The following is a 17259-nucleotide window of genomic DNA, read 5'->3' on the forward strand; positions in this document are numbered from 1 at the left end:
ACATGTTTCCAGATGGTTCCTTGGAGTAGGTTTGTATTGAGCTTGTACCTGGACTACGCCAGTTTCGATAGCTCCGTATCGTATGGCACCAACCGAGTTAAAGGAGTTGAAAGCTCAGTTGCAAGAACTGACGGATAGAGGTTTCGCTCGACCAAGTTTCTCACCTTGGGGTGCATCAGTATTGTTCGTGAAAAAGAAGGACGGAACCATGAGGTTGTGCATTGACTATCGTCAGCTGAATAAAGTGACGATAAAGAACAAATATCCGTTGCCGCGCATCGATGATTTGTTCGACCAACTGAAGGGAGCCTCAGTGTTCTCAAAAATAGATTTGAGATCGGGCTATTATCAGTTGCGAATCCGAGATTCAGATATTCCCAAAACTGCCTTCAGAACGAGATATGGTCACTACGAATTCTTAGTGATGCCGTTTGGGCTCACTAATGCCCCTGCAGTATTTATGGATTTGATGAATCGGATCTTCAGGCCGTATTTGGATCGGTTCGTAGTGGTGTTCATTGATGACATTTTGGTCTATTCAAGAGACGAGACCGAACATGCTGAGCATCTGAGGCTAGTGCTGCAAATTTTGCGGGATAAGCAGTTATATGCTAAGTTTAGTAAGTGTGAGTTCTGGTTAAGAGAGGTTAGCTTCTTGGGTCATGTGGTATCCGCGTCGGGTATTCGAGTTGACCCGAACAAAATTTCAGCCATACTTGACTGGAAACCTCCGAGAAATGTTACTGAAGTTCGGAGCTTTTTGGGGCTCGCCGGTTATTACCGACGATTTGTGAAAGGTTTCTCGATGATAGCCACACCAATGATGAAGCTACTTCAAAAGGATGTTAAGTTCGAGTGGACGGAGAAATGTCAGAAAAGTTTCGACCAACTGAAAACTCATTTGACTGAAGCTCCAATTTTGGTGCAACCCGAATCAGGTAAAGAGTTTGTCATCTATAGTGACGCATCCCTACTTGGGTTGGGTTGCGTATTGATGCAAGAAGGTCGAGTCGTGGCCTATGCGTTGAGACAATTGAAGCCACACGAGAGGAATTATCCGACCTATGATCTCGAACTAGCTGCCATCGTGTTTGCTTTAAAAATATGGCGACATTATCTGTTTGGTGAGAAGTGCCATGTATTTTCGGATCACAAAAGTCTCAAATATTTGATGACTCAACGAGACTTGAATCTGCGACAAAGACGTTGGCTTGAGTTGTTGAAAGATTACGAGCTTGTCATTGATTACCACCCGGGAAAGGCTAACGTGGTTGCGGACGCCTTAAGCCGGAAGTCATTGTTTGCTTTACGAGCGATGAACGTGCATTTGTCTGTTCTACTAGACAGTGTGTTAGTAGCTGAATTAAAAGCTAAACCATTATTGACTCACCAAATTCGTGAAGCTCAGAAAGTCGATGATGAATTGGTTGCAAAACGGGCTAAGTGTTTTCCGAACGAGGAATCGGAGTTTCAAATTGATGATGATGATTGTTTGAGGTTCAGAAATCGTTTGTGTGTTCCAAGGAATTCGGAACTCATTTCGATGATTCTGAACGAAGCCCATTGTAGCCGAATGTCAATTCACCCGGGGAGTACGAAAATGTACAACGATTTGAAACGTCAATTTTGGTGGCATGGTATGAAACGGGACATCTCCGACTTTGTTTCGAGATGTTTGATATGTCAACAAGTGAAAGCGGAACATCAAGTGCCTTCAGGATTACTCCAGCCGATCATGATACCCGAGTGGAAATGGGATCGAGTCACAATGGACTTTGTGTCCGGACTGCCCTTGTCAGCAAGTAAGAAGGATGCTATATGGGTTATTGTTGATAGACTGACTAAGTAGGCTCATTTCATCCCCGTACGTACGGATTTTTCATTGGAGAAACTAGCTGAATTGTACGTTTATCAAATTGTGAGATTACACGGGGTACCTGTTTCTATCGTGTCGGATAGAGATCCGAGATTCACCTCACGATTTTGGAAGAAATTGAAAGAAGCTCTGGGTACCAAGCTGCATTTTAGCACTGCTTTTCACCCCCAAACCGATGGTCAATCCGAGCGGATAATTCAAATACTTGAGGATATGTTGAGATGTTGCATCCTCGAGTTCAGTAGTTCATGGGAACGGTATTTACCTTTGATTGAATTCGCTTACAACAATAGTTTTCAATCAAGTATTAAGATGGCACCTTACGAGGCTTTGTACGGTCGTAAATGCCGTACACCATTGTTTTGGACCGAGCTCGGTGAAAGTAAAATTTTCGGAGTTGATTTGATTAGAGATGCTGAACAGAAAGTAAAGGTAATCCGTGAAAGTCTGAAGGTAGCCACGGATCGTCAGAAATCGTACGCAGATTTGAAACGAAAAGACATCGAGTATCAGGTGGGAGACAAAGTGTTCCTTAAGGTTTCACCTTGGAAAAAGATACTCAGGTTCGGCCGTAAGGGCAAGTTGAGCCCAAGATTCATTGGGCCGTACGAAATCTCCGAGCGAGTTGGCCCGGTTGCGTATAGATTGATTTTGCCCCCGGAGCTTGAAAAGATTCATGACGTCTTTCATGTTTCGATGCTTCGACGCTATCGATCTGATCCATCGCACATAATTAGCCCATTAGAGGTTGAAATTCAAGTCGACATGAGCTATGAAGAAGAACCGATGCGTATCCTAGCTCGTGAAGTGAAGGAGTTGCGAAACAAAAGAGTTCCGCTAGTAAAGGTGTTATGGCTCAAACACGGGATCGAGGAAGCTACTTGGGAGACCGAGAGCTCGATGAAAGAACGATACCCAAACCTATTTACTGGTAAGATTTTCGGGGACGAAAATTTCTTAAGTGGGGGAGAGTTGTGACAGCCCAAAGTTGACCCTAGTCGGGAAGTGGTTTCGGGACCGCTAAACCGAGTCACCGAAATGTTTGAATGTGATACTTATTGTGTAGAATATGTAATTATGAATGTGTGAAAATTTCAAGCTTCGATTTGGTTGATTGCATGTGAATTTAGTCAATAGGACTTATGTGAGAAAATTCTAAAATGTGATAGGTCAATGTGTGAGGACCTATTAGTGCATGTGGACAAAGGGGGACTTGCATGTCAAATTCCCCCCCCTAATGAGTAGTGGCCGGCCATGACAAGGAATGATGGGCAAAACATGTCATGAAACATGTTTTGTTAGTGGAAGAATAAAATAAGGAGTATGGGTAATAAAGAAATGGAAAACAAAAGAAAAAAAAATGTGTGTGTAGTGTTTGTCCCCTCCCATTGCCGTGAGCTAAAGAAGAGAAAGGGGGAATTTTGTTCATCCTTTTCTCATCTTCATGCTTGCCAAAACTAGAAAGAAAAACAAAGAAAAATCTTCTCATCCTTTGGTTCATCCTTGGCCAAAAATTTTAAGGAGGAAAGAAGAAGAAAGGTGAAGAGATTCGGCCATGCATGTAGCTAGGCTAAGGTATGTTTGATGATGTTCCATGAGAGGCATGCATGTTTTAGTTGTTAGCTTGAGTTCTACCTAACCCATGGTCTAAATCTTGCTATGTGATGGAAATGGCACTTGACCATGGATGCATCATTCTTGGTTGATGTTTGATGTTGTGGTGATGAGGCATGAGGATGAGTTAAGATTCGGCCTAGGTGGAGGTTGTGTTAATGCCATTGCATGCAAAATATGAAGCTTGTTAATGATGCATGTGATGATGGCTTGATGATTCTTGAACCTCCTTTTTAGCATTTTTGTGTGAGCACATATGTGCATTGGTTGCTAAATGGAGAAGAATCGGCTAGCAAGATGTGTGCTAAGGCCGAATGTAACTTTGCATGTTAATGAGCAAGGCATGTGTTAAATTGATGAAAAGGGGGAGGATGCTTTACTAGTGTGTATATGTGTGTATTAAGTGTTGAAATCGACCCCAAAAATGGACATGCATATTCGGCCAAGGGGAAAGAAATTAGCTAATATGTTGTGTTGATGCATGATTTTTGCATGTATGAGACTTTAATGTCTAATGTATAAATATGGGCTAAGTGCCTTGTGTTCATCTTTTGATGCCTAAATGATGAAATCAATTTATTTGTTTGATTAAGCTCAAGAGCAAAGGGGAAATAAAACCGATAAAGGGAAGGAAAAAGTGGTTGAATAGCTAGCGGAATCGTTCGACAACACCCGAGGTAAGTTCTTGAGTAAGAGAGCTTAAATTACGATGTGATTAAATCATGCTCTATGTGTGGCTATTGAGCCGAATGTGCAAGGATGATATGTGCCTTGTGTTTGAGTTTCGCAAATGAAAATGAAATATGAATGTGCCATGAATTATTGTTAGAGGTGCATGATTAATTGAATGCTGTCCGGGCTAAGTCCCGAAGGCTTTGTGCTAAGTGAATATATCCGGATTAAGATCCGAAGGCCTTTGTGCGAGATACTAAATCCGGGTTAAGTCCCGAAGGCATTCGTGCGAGTTGTTAAATCCGGGTTAAGTCCCGAAGGCATTCGTGCGAGTTGTTAAATCCGGGTTATGTCCCGAAGGCATTGTGTGAGTTACTAAAACCGGGCTATGTCCCGAAGGCATTTGAACGAGGAGCTATATCCGGTTAAATCCCGAAGGTACGTGATTTGGTAATGAATGAGCTTGCTGTAAAATTCCAGCGAATACTCGAAAAACATCCCAATATGGGGATATGTTACGTATGTGTTGAATTTAATCGAGCCCTTATAAATAAATGTTCGCTCAGTTGATAAACGAGCTACCGGCCTTCGGCCAAGTTAGTTTATTGTGTATGTACATAAGGGTTGTTAATGTTGTGAAGCAAGTTTGATATCGGTAAATTGCGTATTATGAAATATTCCGTTTAGCTAAATGTGTGCTATTCTTTGTGCATGCTGGAATTCCTTGCTCAAACTTACTAAGCATAAATTGCTTACTCGTTACATTGCTCCTCTGTTTTATAGATTTTTGGTTCTCCAGCTATCGGACTCGGGATCTTGAAGTCGAAGTCGCCCACACTATCAAAGGCTCTTTTGGGTACTATTTTGGTTGAATTTTGATATGGCATGTATAGGACTACCCATTGTTGTCTTTCGAGTACTTTATGAAATGTATAAGGGTACAGCCATGCGAAAATGGCTTGTAGAAGTGGAGTATGGCATTAGACCATTCGTATTTATGAATGTATAGATGGTTTCATGATGTAACTATAGTTGGAATGGAAGTGTTGAGCAAATGATCAGCCACTAGAATGGCTAAGTATGATCATATGTGGGCTTATGTATGACAAGGCCCTAGTTGGTCCATGAAACCCCAAATTAGGTAAGGTTTACTTTGAAAACAGAAGCGGATAGCAGCAGTGGTGTGGATTGGAAAAAATCACAAGAATTCGTAGGAGTGGAATTAAATAGTGAATAAATTATGTAATCGAACCTTGATGAATCTACTTTCATAGGGAAGTAACGAAACAAACATAGGAACAGTACAGTAAGAGATATTCGGGTTCTTGTGGAACAGTGCCAGAACAGTTTCTGGATTCCCTGTTCCGCCTTTGAAAATTCACTATAAATTGACCAGAGATAATTAGGGGTCATACCATATATGTATGGATTCCTCTCTGAGTCTAGTTTCCATAGAAACAAATGGCATCAGTATTGAAGCTCTGTGCAGAGAGATATCCCAGTCGTAATGGGAAAAGGTCAGTGTAGTCGACCCCTGTAACATGGGAGACTTTGACCAATAAACTGTACTAATTGGCCCGACCAAAAATTCTAGAAAAAAATACATAGGTGGGGACATGAGTCTAGTTTCAGGGAAAAATCACAAAACATATTTTCGAGTTGTGAAACTCAAGATATGATTTTTGAAGCGACTAGTACTCAGACTGGGCAGTGTCTGGAAAAATTTCCAAAGTTTGTTAACATCTCGTGTCCGACTCCGGTGTCGGTCTCGGGTTCGGGGTGTTACAAATTAAATAGTGAATAAATTATGTAATCGAACCTTGATGAATCTATTTTCGTAGGAAAGTAACGAAACGATCATATAAACAGTATATTATGAGATATTTAAGTTTTCGCGAAGTAGGGCCAGAACGGTTTCTGGATTCCCTGTTCCGACTTTGGAAATTCATTATAAATTAACCAGAGATAATTAGAAGTCATGCCATATATGTATAGATTCCTTTTCGAGACTAGTTTCTATAGAAACAAACGGAATCAGTATTGAAGCCCTGTACAGGGAGATATCCAAGTCGTAATGCGCAAAGGTCAGTGTAGTCGAACCCTGAAACAGGGGAGACTTTAACTAATAAACTGTACTAATTGGTTGGACCAAAAATTCTAGAAAAAAATTTGTAGATGGACATATGAGTCTAGTTTCAGGAAAAATTTACGGAACTGGTTTTCGAGTTTTGGAACTCGAGATATGATTTTTAAGGTGACAGTGATGCAGTTAGCCAGCTCGTCTGGAAATTTAAAATGGACTGTGCAAATAAGTGATTTAAGTCTACAAACCCCTCGTGTCCGACTCCGGCAACAGTCTCGGGTACGGGGTGTTACACAAACTTACCTCAGTGCAAAATATAGAAATGTTGCAATTTAGTCCGAAATCTTTTCTTTTCCCCGATCAAGGTCGATTCCACGTCTTTCTTGATCTATAATAACACATTTGACTTATTAATGTCTCACATTACTCAAATTACTCCAAAAACATCCTATGGCAAAAATTACAATTTTACCCCTAAAGTTTCACAAAATTATGATTTTGCCCCTAGGCTCAAAAATTAAACATCATCCTATTTTCTTATATTTTATGACATGTTGATCATTTTTCCCTTCTATAGCAACATCAAATTCACAATCTAACATGTACCTATGAACATTAGGTATTTTTACCGATTATGTCGTTTTACTCGTTTTCACGTAAAATAGCTTAGTAAAAGTTGTTTAACACAATTTAAAGCTTTATATTCTACCATAAAACATCAAAATAAACACATTTCACCTATGGGTATTTTTCCAAATATAAACCCTAGGTTAAATTATTGCTAGAATAAGCTTAATTAAGTTACCGAGACTCCAAAAATGTAAAGAACATTAAAAACGGGGCTTGGAATCACTTACTATGGAGCTTGGAAGCTTGAAACAAACCCTAGCTATGGAGAACCCTTGAAATTTCGGCCTAATGAAGAAGATGAGCAAATTTTTGCTTGATTTTTCCCTTTTTAATTCATTTATTAACTAAATGACCAAAATGCCCTTTTTACTAAACTTTCAATTTTTATCCATGTAAGCCCATTTTTGTCCAAAATTATAGAAATTGGTCAAATTTCTATTTAAGGACTTATAATTAATATTATAAAGCAATTTCATGCTAAAAGCTTCTAGAATGCAAGTTTTGCAACTTATTCAATTTAGTCCCTAATTTCGAATTGGACACTTTAGGCATAAAATTTCTTCACGAAATTTTCACACAATCATGCAACCACATCATAGACCTCAAAACAATTATAAAATAATTATTTCTATCTCGATTTTGTGGTTTCAAAGCCACTCTTCCATTTAGGCCCTAAATCGGGCTATCACAGGTAATCCCCAGGCTTAAGCGTGTTGATGCTGTGAGGGACTCGAAGGTGGCCACACAACTGCACAGACTTTCTTATTGGGTTTTAGTTTATAAATGGTTTTATTTTGGGTGTTTTTAATATAATAAGGCCTCTATAATTTTTAATCTTTAAGTTTGGGGTTTTATTTATTTTGATTTATATCTGCTAGTAGTAGGATGTGAGTTTTCAAAAAGATAAATGTTTTTCCAAATCACCACGTTTACGCAACATGTTTTTGAAGCTTCCACAAGAAATAATGTTTTAAAATTAATAACAAATTTAATATGGGTAATTTTTTGTCAAATGACTTAAGTTTTGAAAATAAACGAGATATCCTTAAGTCTTCGCTAAGATCACAAAGAGGTTAAATATAGAACGGGTTTTCAATGATATTATACTTTGCGAAAACACTTCAACGTGACATCGCCAGATTCGACCATAACATCTAGGCTGGGTTTGGGGTGTTACAATTTTAACATCAATAAAATTAAGCATAGCAAATATCATTTTCCCAATATTCATATACCAATTAGAACACCTTTATCAAATGTTCAATAAATCATCAATTCATGCTCCAAATATCAATTTATTTCATACAATTTAATTATGTTTAAAGCATAATACACAACTTACCAAACTAGTTACCATTTTGCTCTTTTATAAAATAAAACCTATTTTTGCAAATCCAACCATCCAATATGTAATTAAGTTATTAATAACACCAATTAAACATTTAATTTTAACACATAATCAAGCCAATTTACCAAATTTCCCTTAATATCACTCACCTCTACACTTAGCTTTTTATGCAAAAATGTGTTCAAACAAGCAAGTTTGAGCTTCAATTATGATTTGCACGTTCCTCCTCTTGATGTGGAAATTTAACAGAGACAAAGTAAGCATTACAAACTAACATGTTTGATCTTTTGGTTTAAGATTAAAAATCTCTTATTAAACCTATTTTGAGCTTAGACATCTATTAATATTTGGATTCCAACTCAAAATTAACAATCCACCATTGTTGATCCTCAAGTTCAAGAAAGAAGAAATTAAAGTTGAAAATTCATTATAATCACTTAAATTAACAAATAATGATTGAAATCAACTTAAAAACAAGTTTAGAGATGAGGATTACCTTCAATTGAACTCAAATCATTGATTTGGAAGTTTGAATCAAAATGCTTGAAGATTTGCCCAACTTCGAAAATTATTTTGAAAGATTTTAGAGAGAATTTTGGGAGAGAAAATGTTTAGATCTATTCTCTAATATTTTGGTTTATAAAAACAAGAAAAAAAGAGAGAGAAAAAGCTCTCAATTCAGGTGAAAAATGAGTGAAACGTGAGGTAATTGCAGAGTTTTTAAAACTGAAAACGCCTACCTAATTTTCAAATTTTGGGGAATTTACTATCAGGCCACTCTCCCTTTTCCCTTGTTTTACAATTTGCTCTTTTCCCTACAAAATTCTGAAAATATGATTTATTTGCTATAAAACCTCTTACACATTTCCCTTATTTTTCAAATTAGTCTCATTTAATTAATATTTTAAATCACCCAATTAAACGCTCATTTTAAATTATTTTTAAATTCTAGTTTAACCCAAAATATTTATTTTTACCCAAAAATTATTTAAAACCATAAAATTAATTTTTCTAAAAATATTTTTATTCTCTAAAATATTATTTACCAATTTTTAGATGAAATTAAGCTAACTACTTAAGAATATAAATCACTAATTAACCCAATTACTTCCCAGTTTTCACTCGGAACCCGATAAACTTACCCAAAACTACTAGACCTAATTTCGGGGCCTTACATATCGTGATATGCCAGCTCGATCTACACATTATCAAAGGCTATACCATGAATATTCATACATTCATATCTTGCCATGAGTCTTAGCCACATGGAGTTACAAACTTTCATGTATCGTGATCTACCAGTCCAATCTTCATTGTACTAAAGGCTACACCATGAGTCTTTTCATATCATTTTCAGATGCCATGGGTCTCAACCTCATGGTCTTACACTTATTTTCATAACGTGACCTGCCAATCTGGTTAGCAATATAATTGCCTTACCAGAAGCATCACAGAGGGACATTTACCCAGCAATCACTTACCCAAATTTGTTCATGTTCCTGGTTGATTCATACCTTTTGTATCAAACTTTCATACTTAGCATCAACATTCTATTAAACAAAACCTTGCAAACTTCATAATAACACGTATATCATTTTTATAATTCTTCTTACACTTACCAATTACTAGAGATATCATCGCATTCAGATATACTTATATTTGAACAGTACACATGCAAAATTCAGGATAAAGACTCACTTGATACTCACTTACTGTAGTTCAAAGCTCCAGACTGACACATCCTTCTCAAATTAGTAGTAAAAACTACTTTAAGAACATAGGACTACTAAATTAAAACTCATTTACATACAAATTATTATCATCTCAATTACTAACAACCCCAATGCAAAGCTTTGTGCTTACAACTTATTGTACATTTACCCCTTATAGACTTACTTACCTAGAAACAGAATGACCACTGATTAAAACAAGAACCTTACCTTCCAATTTAAATGAGAAAGAGACACATTTAAATTTAAGAAAAGAATGAGATAGTAGTATTGAAGAAGGAAAAACCTTTTTCATGAACCCTTCTCATACATATATATAACTCAATCCTGCTTAGTGGAACTTAACAAGTGTCACTTAATTCAGAACTTTTCCTTATTAATGGTCTACAAATTTGAGAGAAACATACATGAAAATCTTGCATAATAGATATTGAACCAGTAATCTAGTTGGTTCCTAACCAGGTCACTTTATAACCCAACCAGCATAATACCAAGACAAATAGGGCGTACTATGCATTTGGTTATAATTCATACCATAAATACCATTTTGCTAAGTAAAAATCTTTCTCTTTTGAAAGTAGAATAATCTGAAATGGAATCTTCACTTACTTACACAACGATTACTATACGTCCACACATATTCGCCAAAAGAAACAATTAGGTGGATTACACTTCCCCCATCATATTATTTCACCACTACACGCTTGAATCTTGAATCCGCTAGATTTGGGGTGTGACAGTTGCTCTTTCATTTGAGTTTGTTTCCGCTATACTTTGGTGCCTTAGAGAATTTCTGTGAGAATTCTTACTTTTGTGAGAGTTAGGTTGATTTAGGCAAATTTAGAGTACAGAAATTGCTTAAGGCTATGCGATTTACGAGACTAAAGTTCTAGTACCGTGACACTAGCATCATGTTAGAATGTGTCCAAAGAAAAAAAGAAAGGAAAACGGAACATGTCCAAAAGTAAACCAATCTCTTGGATTACTATGAAAAACACTATCGAATTTCAAAGTAGTACAATCTAATTCAAAATTTTCTTTTATTACAAAAATCATTGGTTTAAGTTTTAATTCTAAAACTTGCTTTTTTCCTTTTACAATTTTCTATAACTTTTAAATAGTTTTTATATTTTTTGAAAATTTTAAATAACTTTAATAATTTTCTATATTTTTAAAATTTTTAGAGTTTTTAATCAATTTTTAAAATAATTTAATTAATTTTGAAAAAAAAGTAACTACGTCAACAAAGTTAACACCTATTAATTTTTCCATCCAATTTTGAGCATTAAAAGAAAAATAAAAAATTTGAGGGCTACATGAAGTGAAAAAAAGAGGTAACCTTTTTTTTATAGTTCAAGGGCTAAATAATTCATTATGCCTAGAAATTTTGGTATACTATCAGTCCCCATATATGGGCGAAAAAAGAAAATTTTTATTGCACCAAAATATCTAAAAATTTTCATCAAAAATATTAGTACTTTGTTATAAACTTTTATATTTATTACAAATTTTAATATACAAAAATATCTGACCATACCGCTAAAAAATTTTGGTAAGCTCTAGATATCTATTAAAATTTTTAGGGTAAACTACTAAAATAGTCACTTTTATTTGCCTCATGTTACATCTTAGTCACTTATATTTGAAATGTTACGTTTTATCCACTTACGTTATCATGTTGTAACATTTTAGTCACTAAGCGTTAATTTTCATTAACGGTATAACGATAAACTAACATGACATGTTAAAGCACCATTTCAGACGAAAATTTTAGGTTAAATTATACAATTGGTCTCTCTATATATATATTTTTTATTTTGAGCAATTTAATATTTTTCTTTTATATTCATTGAACTTTCCTTTTCTTATCTTTTTTCCATTCTCTTCTCTTCCTCTCTCTGTTTTCCTCCCTTTTCCATTTATTTTAACGTAGTTTTTCTATATTTTTCATTTGTTAAACTAGTCTCTATATTTTATTTTTTGAATAATTTAATTCTTTTTTCTTTTTTCTTTTATTCTTCCCATTTATTTTTCTCTCTTCTCATATTCTTCAATGCAGAAACATAATCTTTACCCACCAAATAAACCAAGTTTTTGTTTCTTTCACATGATTCCTAAATTGCATTTCACTCAAAACCGAATATCAATCATTCTTAATCAAATCTCGATTAGAATAACCTAATTTTGAAACTAAAATTGGATCTAACTAATCAATATAAATAACCATATCCTTAATCAAATCTAAACTTAAATTTAATTCTTTATATTCAAAACAAATTTTTTCTGTTTCTAAAATTTTACAGAATCATGTAGATTATCCATTTCCTTTTCTTTTTTGATGAATAAAATTAAGCAAATAATAAAATTGATCTAAAACTTCTTGGATATTCCTAAGCAAATTTGATAGGAAGCCGAGCATGGATGAAGCGAAGAGAGAAAGTGAGCATGAAACCAAATTGGTTTGGGTAAATTTGAGGGTAAGATTCATACCGTGGTCGTTTTAGTTATTGAGAGTGTAGAGCTCGTTTGAAGAATCCGTGAAGCAATGTAGTTTCAAGAGGACAAGAATGTTGTAGGTAAGATAGATATGGTGGTTGTGGGGGTTGGTCAGGAGGTTAAGGGAATGAGCTCGAGAAACTTTGTTGAGGGTGGACTGCTATAAGTCACGACTAGCGAGGTCTTTGAGTGAGGTGAGCTTGTGGACTAGGCCATTGAGAGATCCAAATTGGTTTGTTAAAGTGATGATGGATGATGAAGGTTTGTAATTGTGGGGTGAGAATATGCGATGTAAGTTTTATTTTCGTTTTAGCTTTCGCCTTTTTTTTCATAAACATAAAAAAGTTTTAACAAATAGAAAATATAAAAAAAATACGTTAAAAGAGATGGAGAAGGGAGGAAAACATAGGTAGGAGCAAAAGAAAATGAAAAATAAAGAAAAAAAGGAAAGTTAAAAAAACATAAAAGAAAAAAAATTAAATTGCTCAAAACAAAAAAATATGGGGATTAATTGTATAATTTAATCTAAAATTTTTGTTTGAAATGATGACTTAACGTGCCAAGTCAGCTTACAGTTACACCGTTAACAACAATTAATGACTTAGTGATTAAAATGTTACAACACGTTAACGTAAGTGACTAAAATGTAACATTTTAAAAATAAATGACTAAAATATAACATGAGGTAAATAAAAATAATTATTTTAATAGTTTACCCAAAATTTTAATATCTAACTATTCTCCCCCCCCCCCCAATTTTAATATTTAGTTTAATATTAACTTACAAGAGGTTAATTGGGTAATTTTATTTTCAAGCCTACGGCACAACTCCACCGAAATATATATTAACGGATGAAAAGAAAACGTGCGAGGAATGGAGTTGGATCCCTAATAGCGCTCTTATAAAAATGCCCAAATGCAGTTGCCGGGCTCAGGCCTTTCAAAACAGCTTTGCTATAAAAGCCCCAACACAACAATAGCCTGAAACTGCACTTCAATCTCGACATAGATAATGGCGGGAAAGCAGATCGGCGGCGAGGGCTTGCCAGCCAGCTTCGCTGGAATGTCGAAGAATCAACTTTACGAGATCATGTCCCAGATGAAGGCACTCTCACTCTCACTTTCAATTTTCTATTTCATTTCTTTTTCCTTTGTTCCAAACGCCAGTTCCTTCGCCATCAAATATAATTGGTAATTTAATTACTAGTTTTTAGTTGATCGTTTTTTGTCTATATGCAGACGCTTATAGAACAAAACCAGCAACAAGCGAAAGAGATCCTTATTCAAAACCCTCTCTTGACTAAAGCCCTATTCCAGGTTTTTCTTTTCTTCTCTATTTTCTTTTTCAGTTTTCTTTAAAGCTCTCTTCGTTTCCCTTTCCGATTTATTCTCCATTCTTTGAAAAGTTTTTATTCTGATACCGATAATAATTACACGTTGCGATTATATGTTGGTTCGAATGAATTGTCCGTTGCTATAACTGTGAGAATTGCATGAAATTTTGGTATAGTTGTTTAGAGTAGCTAGTCACTAAGAACCCGAGCAACTTGGCACTGAATACGGTTGTATTCAAGAACCTTTGTATGGTCAATTAGGTTTCTGAAGTTGCTTTTGTATTTAAGGGATGCCTGTAGTTCTTTATCTTTCTTGGTGGATTAGTTGTAATGCTGTAATAGCCCTCCTTTTGCTTTTAAATTCATGTTTTTAGATGGTGTACTGTTGAAAATCTTTTGGAGCTTCCATGCCTGAACAGGTCTTTTTTTCTTTCTTTTTTTTTTTTTTTTTTTTTACTCCAGGCTCAGATTATGGTTGGAATGGTTAAGCCCCTCAAGTGGTATGTTTTTTTTACTTATGTGAAGTTGTCTTGAAATTTTTATGTTGGGGACTGTGCCTGTGTTTTGAAACTTTGTTTGTGTTTAGATTCCTACCATTCAGCCACCTACATCGCAGCAATCTCAGTGTCAGCAATCAGCACAACCTCCTCCAATGCCAAACATCCAGCCAGCAAAATCATTGCCAAGTCAACCCGGGTTGCAGGACCAAGTGGCTCCATCTCAGACCCAACCTCCTTTAAGGAAACAGCACCAAAACCAAGCTGGGGCACATATCTCAGCTGCTGCTGTTCCTCCAGCCAGCATTCAGTCCCAACGCACGCTGTCACATTCCCTTCAGACACCACAGCAGATGAAGGGGCATCTGAATCCTCCGATGTCCCTTCCACAATCATCTCAACTGCCAAATGTACCTCCAGTTCCTCTTCACTCATCTTCACAGCCCCATCATCATCAACAAACACACATGCCAATGGCCTCTGGCCAGTTGCAGCAGTCTTTGCAGACAACTGGAATTCCTCATATGCCTCTCCAGCCACCAATGCCGCAACAGGCTAGACCACCTACACTGCCAACTTTACATCATCAGTATACCCCCCAAATGGGTCCTAATGTTGGTTTCCAGCATCCTGGTGCTCCCCAGCATCTTTCACAGCCTATATTCCATGTAAGTCAGAAGTTGAATTTTGGAAGCCTTGGGTTCTCCCTAGTAACATATTCTGCAATAATTCCTTTTATTTTTGAATTGTCCAGTCAAGTAATAAACCACCTTCTGGCCTTGGACCTTCTTTTCCACAAGGACAGCCACCACACTCAAATCAGCTGCCACCTCAACCAATGTATCAAAATCAAGTATGTGCATAATTTAGTTGTTGATTTGTATTGGTTTGACCACTTAGCAAGCATTCTTTATCTTTCGTGGCTGATTATAAAAATAAGCTCATGTTTTTTATTTATGCTTAGTGGCCATAAATTAAGTGGATAATTCTAAGCACTCCATGGTCTACCTTGCATTTAGAATAGATTCAATTACATTTTATCAGGCGCAAGGGAATATGTCAATTTAGATCTCCCTTCTGCTAGGTGATTGGTTGACTAGTTTATGCTTTGAAGTTCAATGAAATAAAAATAGTGGATTCCTTTCTATGTATCTGAAAAAGTAGGACAACATTTGCCTCATTAATTCACCTTAACTATTTGGGTTTGTGCCACATTAAAATTGTGGAAATCTTTATTTTTTCATTATAATCCTTGCACGTGAAGATAGTAATATAATTGGTAATTAGAAATGCATGCAACTGTGATTGCAATAGCACTCAATTCCAACTTGTTGTAATTCAATGTAAAGAAAGGTGATTGCCTGAGGTACCTCGATGCATTTTAATCAAGTCAGTGAGGAGAAATATTTCTAGCACTCAATTGCAACTTGTAATCCAATGACTTTGATTCAAATTATTCTAATCATGAAATCAAGATGGCTCTTCATTGTCTAGCTCATTCAGTACTTGATGTTGCGGTTGTAGGTAGTAGTTAACTTATTTTACTTATTCTTTTTCCTTACCTTTTCCTTCCAAAAGCGAAAGGTAAGCGAAGAAGGCCTTTTAGATGCACGCACGCACACATAGTGACACATATCATATATATATTTCTTAAGAAGTAAATGCTAATAGTTTCATGATAATTATGCATGATTTAGTTTTCTATGGAGCTGATATTTGAATTTGTGTGACACTTTAAAGTTATTTTTTGTCAATCAAATATGATGTATTTTTTAGTAAAGAGTAAGCGACACAGAACTTAACGAGAGTTTAAAATCTCCAAAACTTGATTTTCTATATTTAGTGCAAAAAAGTACCATGTCGCATGGAATAGCTTGTAGGAAATGTCTATTGCTTACTTGACAACATTTTTGGTATGTGCACCGGTTATTCTTTCAGGCAGGAGGCTTACATTTAGGATCTGACTTTAGCAACCAAGTTCGAGGTTCAATGCAGGCTGATAGAGGATCTTCTTGGATGTCAAGCCAACCAGATAATTCAACACTAACACAGCTTCAAGGACCCTCAGTATTGGTTCCCAATCAGATGGGTTCTGGAAATCAGCCCCCTCGGCCTGCATCGGTGATTATCCAAATTCCAAACTATGAGTTTAATATTGAGCAAAGATTAACCATCAATAGCTGAAGTTGATGTACTAACTAATTGGTTTTTCCTATTGGCTAATTATAGTTGACTCCTGAGATGGAGAAGGCACTACTGCAGCAGGTAATGAGCCTCACTCCAGAACAAATTAATCTCTTGCCTCCAGAGCAAAGGAATCAAGTACTTCAGCTCCAGCAGATTCTTCGCCAATGAGGTGGTCTAGTAGCAGAAAAGATTAATCTCTTCCCCCCCCCCCCGACATGATCAATCCAGACTGAAGGAGTTGTTTAGCTTGCATTTAGCATTTGCTGCCAAACCTTTGCGAGCCTTAGATATTTATTTGAAGGTTTATAGATATAGAGAGATTGATTTACAGGCTCTTGTTTTCTTTCTAGCGTTGTAAGTTGACATATTAAAGATGTGTAACACCCCTATTCCATCTCTGTTGTCGGATTAGAGTTATGGAGTGTTACCAAGCAAAATAGAACATTTAACTATTCAGCAGACAAATTTTAACTAAACACTAGCATTTGCCAAATAATTTAATTCCTGGCATACATACACAAATAGGCCTTAAATCGAGCATATATGGCCCTAAAAACAATTTGAGAACAATCTAAGATCAAATTGAGCAGACAGGACCCTCAAAACAGTTTGAGACCAATTTCTTGGCCTTAAGGATTAACCTAACCTAAAACAGATACACATCCAAAACCAACTATTTAACTAGATATATCATCATAACATAACATTTTAAAAATTCACAACTTAAAAATAGTTGAATACTGTAAGCTTCCAGTCGATCCATACTGCCAGTCCGCAAATTTGGCAACTACA

The 17259-nt window shown here is 36.0% G+C and overlaps 1 protein-coding gene across 1 annotated transcript; it reads left to right on the plus strand.

The window, feature by feature from the left end:
- The first annotated feature begins 13322 nt into the window (after nucleotides 1-13322).
- On the plus strand, nucleotides 13323-16943 carry LOC107933318 (cleavage stimulating factor 64). Its single transcript, XM_041074700.1, has 7 exons — nucleotides 13323-13554; nucleotides 13689-13766; nucleotides 14246-14287; nucleotides 14370-14948; nucleotides 15035-15133; nucleotides 16219-16401; nucleotides 16510-16943. The coding sequence occupies exons 1-7, from the start codon at nucleotides 13462-13464 to the stop codon at nucleotides 16633-16635; spliced, it is 1200 nt and encodes a 399-aa protein (XP_040930634.1). The 5' UTR covers nucleotides 13323-13461; the 3' UTR covers nucleotides 16636-16943.
- Nucleotides 16944-17259: the final 316 nt, after the last annotated feature.

Source organism: Gossypium hirsutum, chromosome A08 (genome assembly GCF_007990345.1).
Source record: "Gossypium hirsutum isolate 1008001.06 chromosome A08, Gossypium_hirsutum_v2.1, whole genome shotgun sequence".
In the NCBI taxonomy this organism is placed as follows: Eukaryota; Viridiplantae; Streptophyta; class Magnoliopsida; order Malvales; family Malvaceae; genus Gossypium; species Gossypium hirsutum.

Coding starts and splice junctions, on each gene's coding strand:
- LOC107933318 (XM_041074700.1), top strand. CDS start 13,462: ATGGCGGGAAAGCAGATCGGCGGCGAGGGCTTGCCAGCCAGCTTCGCT. Junction 14,288..14,369: donor TTAAGCCCCTCAAGTGGTAT/GTTTTTTTTACT, acceptor GTTTGTGTTTAG/ATTCCTACCATTCAGCCACC. Junction 16,402..16,509: donor AGCCCCCTCGGCCTGCATCG/GTGATTATCCAA, acceptor GGCTAATTATAG/TTGACTCCTGAGATGGAGAA.